This window comes from Chanos chanos, chromosome 1 (assembly GCF_902362185.1).
Source record: "Chanos chanos chromosome 1, fChaCha1.1, whole genome shotgun sequence".
Taxonomy (NCBI): Eukaryota; Metazoa; Chordata; class Actinopteri; order Gonorynchiformes; family Chanidae; genus Chanos; species Chanos chanos.
The window spans coordinates 63,082,675-63,091,753 of NC_044495.1; the positions used below are offsets into that span (position 1 = coordinate 63,082,675).

Genomic DNA, 9,079 nt, shown 5'->3' on the forward strand with positions numbered 1-9,079 from the left:
TTGTGCTTTGGAGGTTTTTTTTTTTTTTTAAGAAGACCAACAAGTCACTGCCGTTATAAATACAATTGCATGTAGAGTAACTGTTATGGTGCTTAATGTTTTCTTTTTACGGTACAGTAGCTTTTATATTTTTTACTTAGTTTTGGTCATGTTTTAGCTACTGTAAATGATATGAAAATTTACTCATACTTAAGCGATGAAAGTACTGAGGGGTATTCTCGTGCTACACCGTGTTTCTTGCATAGCAGGGCACGCGGTCTGATGACTGGCGCACGCGCATAAGCTCTGCTCATTGCTCTGCTGAGCCCGAGCATTGTGTGTGAGCCATAGACAGTCTATTGGTCTAAACAGCCGGCGAGCAAAAAAGATCTTTAACCAACAGCAGTAATGTCGGGCAGGTCGGTCCGCGCCGAAACCCGGAGCAGGGCGAAAGATGACATTAAACGAGTTATGGCAGCAATTGAAAAAGTACGAAAATGGTAAGAGCGAGAGAACAAACCAATTAACTCGCAGAAAGCCTGGCTGGTGGGGGGAGGAGGGACAACGAAGAGAAACAATGAAATGAAACGAAAGAATGGATTTTATTCAATTCAGTTTCGGATGGATGGTTCAGTCTGCGCAGGTGTGTTGCGCTCGTACGTGCTGATTGTGAACCTGGAAACAATTCTGAATCGAGAATTTAGTTAAAATTACATTTCTTTTCATTAAAATTTAATGTGGGTTGAACCTAGAAGCCATTTCGTTGCAGTCACATGAAGCCGTTGCTGTTTGAGCCTGTAATGCCGGCTGGAGAAAACTGTATGCAGTACAACATTCGGCGCCTGGTGTACGCCAGAAACGGGCTGTAATCTCATTTTTGTGAAAGAGTTGCTGCACCGACGGCGCTCTTGAGTGAGAATAGTTTTTATATATTCCCGGGGTTTTCAATTCGGCGCTTGTAGTGGTTGTACTGAAGCTACAGAAATAGCGTGTAGTGATGGGGGCTGGGAAAGGACAGGACACGCGATTTAACCCCGAGTTTTACGGAGGGCTTCTTTAAAACAGGGGTACGTGTTTCATAGGCTGTAAAAACAAATGCCTTATTAGTTGTTTATTTTTGAACGTCACGATAAATATTTTTTTTTTAGATACTAGTGTTTACATGTTGAAGTTTCGCGACGGAGTAGTTTTGAATTCTTAAAAAAATGTATTATTAATGTTTCTTCGTAATCCGAATATCCTATATTCTCAGTATAATTCTCAAAGAAAACAGTGAGTCTGTGAGGGTTTTCTTCGTAGATTTCCAAAAGCAAAGGGGCCTGACAGTTTGGGCCACTCTTTAGACTGGTATAAAGTCAGATTTAACAGGCTTTATTCTTAGAATCTGATTTCACAAGGTAATCCGCAGGCGATTGGCGATCTTTTGTTATGCGAAAACTGTCAATACCAAAAAAAAAAAAAATTCCCTGCAAGAAGACCACTCTGGTTGTTTCAGACTTAAAACTTCAAGCCTTAAACGACAGAGCAGAGACTGCATGACACTGGTTTGTGTAACTATGCACATTGCCTTATAGCTTTGGTGTCTCTTTAAGCAGCCTGTTTGAGGGACTCTTTCTGGTATCATACTGAGTTCACCCCGTGTCCATGCTGTATTCAGTGGCTTGTGTCAGTGGCCCTGAACGTTACTGGCATGTGCTGTGCGTGTCTTTTCATTCAGATTTACACTCAGGAGTCTGAGACTTCACTGCCACCTCTTTTTGTATATTACTGTCCAAAACTCCACTCAGTATGAAATAGCCAGGCTGCTTTTTCTGCAGATTTAGACTGGCTGTGATCACATGTTGTAAATCACACAGTGGTTGGGCTCTTATATAGGGAGAAGAAATGGGTGACTGTGGGTGACACATCTTTGCGGATCTACAAGTGGGTGCCAGTTACAGAACCCAAATCAGATGATGTAAGTTGAGCTGTCTTAAGATCTAACATGGTTTCAATTAACTTGAGTTTTAATGAGAGAACCACAGTTTAGTAATAATTATGAATTATGAATTTATGGGCTTAAACAGCCATGTTCTCACACCATTTTACAGAAAACCAAGAATAAGAAGAAGGGGAAGGATGAGAAATATGGTTCTGAGGTCACAACCCCAGAGAACAGCTCATCGCCGGGAATGATGGACATGCATGGTAAGAGACCCAGCAGAATCAATATTTGTGAACAACTTCATCTGTCTCAGTACTTTCATACAGCGTGTGATGTGAGAGTATGAGTGTGGACCACTAAAACCCACATGAATGGAAACTGAAACATTATTTGCATCAGAGCCAATAGTTTAAGACTGAAATGTGACTGATTGCCTTTATAACTCAAATTAGTTTTTTAAAATTTTTTTCCAACCTGTTAATCAAGGGACAAGCTTCAGTCACTCCATGTGCTAAAAACAGACACATTATTCCATGTTTGCTGACTGGCCTGGGGGTATGAGTGGATGAAATTGACCACAGTGCCTCAGTAGGGTGGGTCGTTCATGTCACTGCCTCTGAATGATCAAAAATGGTCAGAAAAAAATAAATAAAAGGGGTAGTCATATCTCTGTTGTATTTCTAGGCTATGTTTTAAAATGAGTGGAAGGTAGGAAGTTTCCCTCTCAAGTAATTTGTGTTTTTATCTAAGAGTCTTTATTCCCCAAGCTTTTACTAATTAATTTGAAATGTTCTTCTTGGGTTGTTAATTGTTTACACAATGTTAAACATTTGTTTCCTTCAAAGACTTTGTATAATTGTGTTGTTATCCACTGAAAGGTAATGTAACTTGTGTAAAATCATGTATCCTCAACCCTGTGCACTGAATCCATTTTTTTTAAATGCTGCTAATTGTTTGTACTCAAAGGCTGCTGTTGTCTAGCTCACTGTCTCTCTTTCCCTGTCACTCTCTTTTTCTCAGATGAAAACAGCAACCAGAGCTCCATTGCAGATTCATCTCCCTTAAAACAAGAGACTAGCAACAACACCAGTCCCACCCCTGAATCTATGGCAACTCCTCAGAGTGACAACCATGAAGCTAAGAGGGACCAATCACCTGTCAAAGAGGCACTGTCCTGCTCAGACAACAAAAACGGTCTGATTTAAGAATCCATCTATTTTAGCATTTCATATCTACATAGCCCTGAGCAACATGTTGTAGCAAAATCAACTGATAAATATGTATAGAATGACTTGAGCAAACTGCATAAAATAAGGACTTAGACAAGTGGGTCATTCCAGAATCGGAGGACAATTTAGGCATCAACACTTCTGAAAAACTGACCCTTTATTTTATTCTTTTCTGTTGTGTATTTAAGAAAAACAAGTAATAAACTGTCAAATAATTTGGTTAGTCCAGCTCAGGCATCAAAGGTACACTTTTTATGAGCTGTTTTATTTGTTGTATGCTAAGCTTGGCGAAACCCTGTTATGAATGCTGAGGAAGCTGAAAAAAGTACTGTCCCTGCGTTCACGGGGGTGTGACTTAATGACCCTTTGTCAGATTTTCAGACTTAATAACAATGTCTCGTTTTCCTGCAGGACAAACCAACACTTCAGACCTCTCAACAGCAGCAAAGAAAAACAGCAAATCAGCCACAGAGCAAGAACCATTCTCAAATTCTTCCAAGTCTACTCAGGTACTGTTCCTCTTTTTCTCTGGCGTTCAGGCTCAGCTCTGATAATAATAATGTTCAGGTTTTCAGGCTCTGCTCACTCCAGCCTGTTTTCAGGCGTTCAGCATTGTTTCCACTCATCCCATCCCTCTCATACGTGTCTGTAGTTGATTGTTTTGCAGTTAGATAGTGTGTTGATTTTGTCTTTAACTGTTTGATGTCTTCCGACAGGAATTGGAAGATGGCACTCCTCTAAATAAGAAAAGCAAACTGGACACAACGTCTGAAGGTTTTGAAGAGAGCTAACTATTTTTTTGCTTATCTTTCACAATGTAAAGAGACCTCCCTCCTGTTATCCTCCTTTTAATGACTCCTTGTTCTTCACTTGTACTGGCTCAGTCTTCAGCTCCTTTTCTGTTGATGTATCTTCTCTCCTTAGTCTCGTCCGTCTCTCTGTCACCGTCAGTCTGCTGGATAGGGCTGAGATGTAGAGGCATAGAAGGTTACAGCGTAAATGTTATTGGGAAATAAAGCTGTGAGACATTGTACTGGTCCAAAAACCATATTTTATCATGATCAACATATACCACATAGACTGAGCTCTGATCTTCCATGAGCAACGGCAGACATACAGAATGCCCACTGACTTTGACATGTAAACATCGTATCAGCTGTCATTTCAGTTTTTAAATTTCACTGACTGTCCATTTTTTGCTCAAGAGGGTCAACATACTGTTTTTAATTAGTTTCAGGTGAAAGGGTTTTGTTGTTGTTGTACAATCATATTGTCAAAGCAAGTAGCTCATTAAAGGCAGGATAGAAAGGTTTTCAGATTGGTTCTAGTTGTATTTTAAAGCTGTTTGAGCTGTGTGATTGTTGTATATAAGCCCTGCATGGTTGTGTGACCTGGTACAGAAAGCTTGATCAATGTTTGCTATTGTCTGTTCAGTCCACACACTTTCTTTAAAGTCCTGATTTTTTCACACTATGATTTGTCAGAGCAAACTCACAGTCTGTTATTTTCATTTGCATTGAATAGTAATTAATGATCTACTGTGTCCAACAAAGCTTTGAAATGCAGGTTATCATTTCAACAGCACTTTTGGAACATGAGCCACTGATAAAATGGCATTAAGCTGAAGGTTTGCCAATCACAGTCACTTTTTTAATGCAGTCGTGTAAAACAAATGAGCTTTCCTTTTTGGTTGTCCCAGGGCAATAGGTGAATATGTATTTAGACACTGATTCAGTTTGTAACCGGTGGAAAAGGAGTAAATAGCAGTGGGAATACCTCATGCTCAGTCCAGCAGTGCTGGAGTTTAGACACTAAATATGACTTTAAAAAATATCACTTGGCTATGTCTGCTTGCAAAAATATGTATATATTTATACTATACTATGACATTTTGTTACCCTTTTGTTTTTGCCACAGTATTTTACTAAAATGTTGCCTTCTGTAGTTCAGTCTTTGAACCTTGAGGTAAAATGTATTTCATCTACTCTTTGGGACCATCTGCCCCACTCTTCATTAGAAAGGTCATGTACAGGCGTATTGTTGTGTTCCACTTATTTATTCACAAGTAGTTATTGGTTTTATAAGAAAATAAAAAAAATGTTCCTCTGTTTTGATGGAGTTCATTATTTCACAGATTAAGCTTGCTCTGACCAGCTCCTGTTGCCAGAAATTGAATGACATTTGGTGAACACACTGAGGAGTATTTGGCTTAACTGTTTATGTAAAGATGAGTAGGTTAGTTTAATGTTGTAGGTTAGTTTAACATACACAATGTCGTGCCAATGTTATGAGGAAAATCTGGTTAATGGTTCACTGTGAATATTAGACTTAATACTAATATCACTTAGCTGTAACCATTACCTTATTTTGGAACCTGAACCCAGTGAAATTACAGATATTCTGAAAAACTCTATTTATAGCTCAGTGCTCTGAACACTGAACCTAGAAATTATTCCGAATACCTCTTCATTAGCCATACATATAATAAATAACAGCATTAAAGTAGCAAGTACAATAATACTCTTCGAATTCAATATTTCTAGCCAAGTAAGCTCCTGGATCACAACATTCAGTAACTTGGAAATAACTTATCACTTACTCAAAGAGTAGGAATACGAATGTACACATTTAATATAACGATCAAATTCAAACAGTACACAAGAAAATGTCCAGTCTTGAAATACGAATCTTTAAATGCTTAAAAATGAATAAATAAATAAAAAAATAAAACTTGGGTCTTTCAAAGGAGAGTCTTTTTCCGGCCACCACCACCAGATAACCAAGAAACCTGTCTAACCTATTTGACTGCATCTATTAATTATAGAATTCGCTTTACATTAAAATGTATGCACTTTTCTCCACCAGAAGTAAAAGAGGCACAAAAATGTTTCTTTTCTTTCAAGTGATCATACTTGACCACTTGGGGCTCTAGCATTATGTGAAACTTGTACATTATAAACTCAAGGTTTTAAAGTGGCCTACAGTTTAACAGAGGATATTATTCCTCTTCTGCTGCTGTTCCACTGACTTGGTGCATGTCAGTGGAATGCAAGTAGTTACAGAGTGAGGATTGTACATTTTGGACGGTGGTGCTTAAGGTGAACTCATAGGTCATCAGAATTGAGAGGGTTCATCTACTGAGGAACATGAAGTTGCTCACTAATTTTTGTGGTAATCCAAATAGATTTAGAGATATATTGCCTTGGAGTAAAGCGCTAAATGGACAACTGACGCAGCCACCCCTAGGACCCTGCCTGAGAGAACTCTATTGCAATATTTCCATTATGGTCATGTATAGTTTTTGTTGAATTAATGAATACTGTGGACCAGAATTGTAGCTACATAAAAAATACAATACTAAGTGGTTTCATTCACTTCACCTGAATGTACATGCATAAAGATGAGCATGAGGCGCATTCGCACCGGAGGAACTTTTCCATAGTTCTTAGAACTGTTGGAGAAAGTACCCCCTTTTTTGCGTGTTTGAACCGCAGGAACTTAGAACGATCATAGTTCTTAGAATGCTGTTTTGAGGGGCTTTTTTAGCTCCTACTTCAGGGTTGGTACTTTTGCAGCGCAATAGGAACCTTGTGACATGGCTGTACAGCCATTGGTATACGGTGATTGCTACCGCCATTTTTAAAGATCCGTGCAAAATATAAAGTCTTAGAACGTATTACATTTAGTTTTTGATATTCATGTCTAAAAATGTCTTAAAATGTCGGGAATTGTAGGAGGGGAGACATGGTTTTTATGTTTTATTTTACCAGTATTTTATATCCCCCAACAATGACCATTTCTGCAACATACAATGTATATTTGTACATTGAAGAGGTAGCGTACACTCCGCTTCGGCAGGTGCTTGTGTGTCCGCTTGTGTGGCTATGATCTGCATTTTTACCTAAAATAAGAATGTGTTTATCCAGCTTACGATTTGACTGCTGCGGCAGGGAAAAAGGAAAAAAAAGCAAACAAACAAACAAAAAAAACACGATACTGCGAGCAAGCGTCAGGCACAAGCGCTATGCTAGCACCTGTAAAGTACTATGCCCATCAAGTCATTCACTGCTACTGCGGTGGTAAATGCATAAATGCAGGGGGACATTTTTTTCCATTGGACTGGGTCTAACGCCATACAGTTTTATTTTCGTTAATGAGAAGGCAGTTATATGTTATGTAATGTGCACTCAATATTTCTGTTATTCAAATTCAATAAAATTGTGTATACTCTAGTCTAGTTTGTCGATTTCTTTTGCCACAGTAATGGTATTTTTTTCCCTTTTGGAGGTATTTAAAAGGTCTTAAAAGTCATTAAATTTGCACTTAAAATGTGCAGCTATTCTGGTTAGTCGTAAACAACAGCTCTTAGCTGCTATACCATTGGCCGGCTTACGTCACTTCAGCGTTCCTACTGGCGGTGCGAATGCAAAGACCCTAGAACTGTTCGGTCCAAAAGCGCCTATGAAGATGAATCATTTGAAACTTACCAAGGCTGCTCTCTCATTTTCATCTGCCATACGACTCTCTATTTCTTGAAAGTCTATTTGTGTGTTTGCTGGCTTTATCTGAAATGATGGTGGATCAGTGGATCCGATAGCAATTTTTAGCGAATCTCCTATTTCTAAAAGCAGTTGAAGCACTTTCTTCTGAAATTCTAGGATAAAGGGAAGTGAGCACAGATGTTATTTAGTAATGCAAGAATGTTGTTTTTATTTGCCCAATGAAAACTTCTAGGTACTTAACACAACTGTAACGTAGCCTGGGAACCCGACAAATCTGCCAGCTCGTCTGGCTTCCCTACCATTAAGAGTGACCACTTACTTTCCTCTGACGGAGGAAAGTTTGATGCCTTCAGTTGTGGGGTTGAGGTCTGTTTGCATACGTGAGTAGGCTCTGATCTTTCCCTGGCCTCATTGTTTTGGTATGTCACACACCGTCTTTTTCCCTCACTTGACAGTTCTGTATTCAAGGACCTTACTCTCTTCTTGTTGGAGTTAAGTAGTGGGCGATTAATTGGATGCTGCCTCAAGCTTCTCTCTAAGTTCATTTGTTCTCTAGCCATCACTGATGGGGTGAAAAACATCAATATACCAACACATATTTTTTAACAGGTCATGGTCTAAGAATTGAAAGGAGGCTGTTGTTAAGACAGTTAACTGAATTAATGACTTAGCTTGGGCTATTCACTGCTCTATAGTCAGACACTGTCTTACAAAGTTGCCAACAAATCTATACTTTGATCTGTCTTTGGTTTATGCTACTATATGTGTCTGCTATGGATCCATACTAACAAAAATTCAGGTAGGTTTTTGTCATATGTCAACATTGTTCTTAGTGACAGGCTCACCTCTTACTGCCCTTTCTGTATTTCTCATGGTAAGCCAAGTTGGATGGCCTGCTTTTGCTGTATGACTGGGAGTCTGAGGAATTCCACTGTCTACCTGAGAGGGACTCGGAGGGACTCCAGTTGCTGTATGAGGGGTACTCATTGGGGCTTCTCTTCCAGCTGTGTGAGAGGGACTCATTGGGACGACTGCTCTGGCTGTGTGAGAGGGACTCATTGGGACGACTCCTCTGGCTGTGTGAGAGGGACTCATTGGGACGACTCCTCTGGCTGTGTGAGAGGGACTCATTGGGACGACTCCTCTGGCTGTGTGGGGGGGACTCATTGGGAGGACTCCTCCGGCTGTGTGAGAGGGACTCATTGGGAGGACTCCTCTGGCTGTGTGAGAGGGACTCATTGGGGCAACTCCTCCGGCTGTGTGAGAGGGACTCGTTGGGACGACTCCTCTGGCTGTGTGAGAGGGACTCATTGGGACGACTCCTCTGGCTGTGTGAGAGGGACTCATTGGGACGACTCCTCTGGCTGTGTGAGAGGGACTCATTGGGGCAACTCCTCCGGCTGTGTGAGAGGGACTCGTTGGGACGACTCCTCTGGCTGTGTGAG

The 9,079-nt window shown here is 40.1% G+C and overlaps 1 protein-coding gene across 1 annotated transcript; it reads left to right on the plus strand.

Annotated features, from left to right (window-relative positions):
• Positions 1 to 387: 387 nt before the first annotated feature.
• bcl7a (BAF chromatin remodeling complex subunit BCL7A) lies at positions 388 to 3,923 on the plus strand. Its single transcript, XM_030788393.1, has 6 exons — positions 388 to 479; positions 1,855 to 1,936; positions 2,070 to 2,166; positions 2,924 to 3,097; positions 3,544 to 3,641; positions 3,849 to 3,923. The coding sequence occupies exons 1-6, from the start codon at positions 388 to 390 to the stop codon at positions 3,921 to 3,923; spliced, it is 618 nt and encodes a 205-aa protein (XP_030644253.1).
• The last annotated feature ends 5,156 nt before the right edge of the window (positions 3,924 to 9,079 follow it).

Coding starts and splice junctions, on each gene's coding strand:
- bcl7a (XM_030788393.1), top strand. CDS start 388: ATGTCGGGCAGGTCGGTCCGCGCCGAAACCCGGAGCAGGGCGAAAGAT. Junction 1,937..2,069: donor CAGAACCCAAATCAGATGAT/GTAAGTTGAGCT, acceptor ACCATTTTACAG/AAAACCAAGAATAAGAAGAA. Junction 2,167..2,923: donor GGGAATGATGGACATGCATG/GTAAGAGACCCA, acceptor TCTTTTTCTCAG/ATGAAAACAGCAACCAGAGC.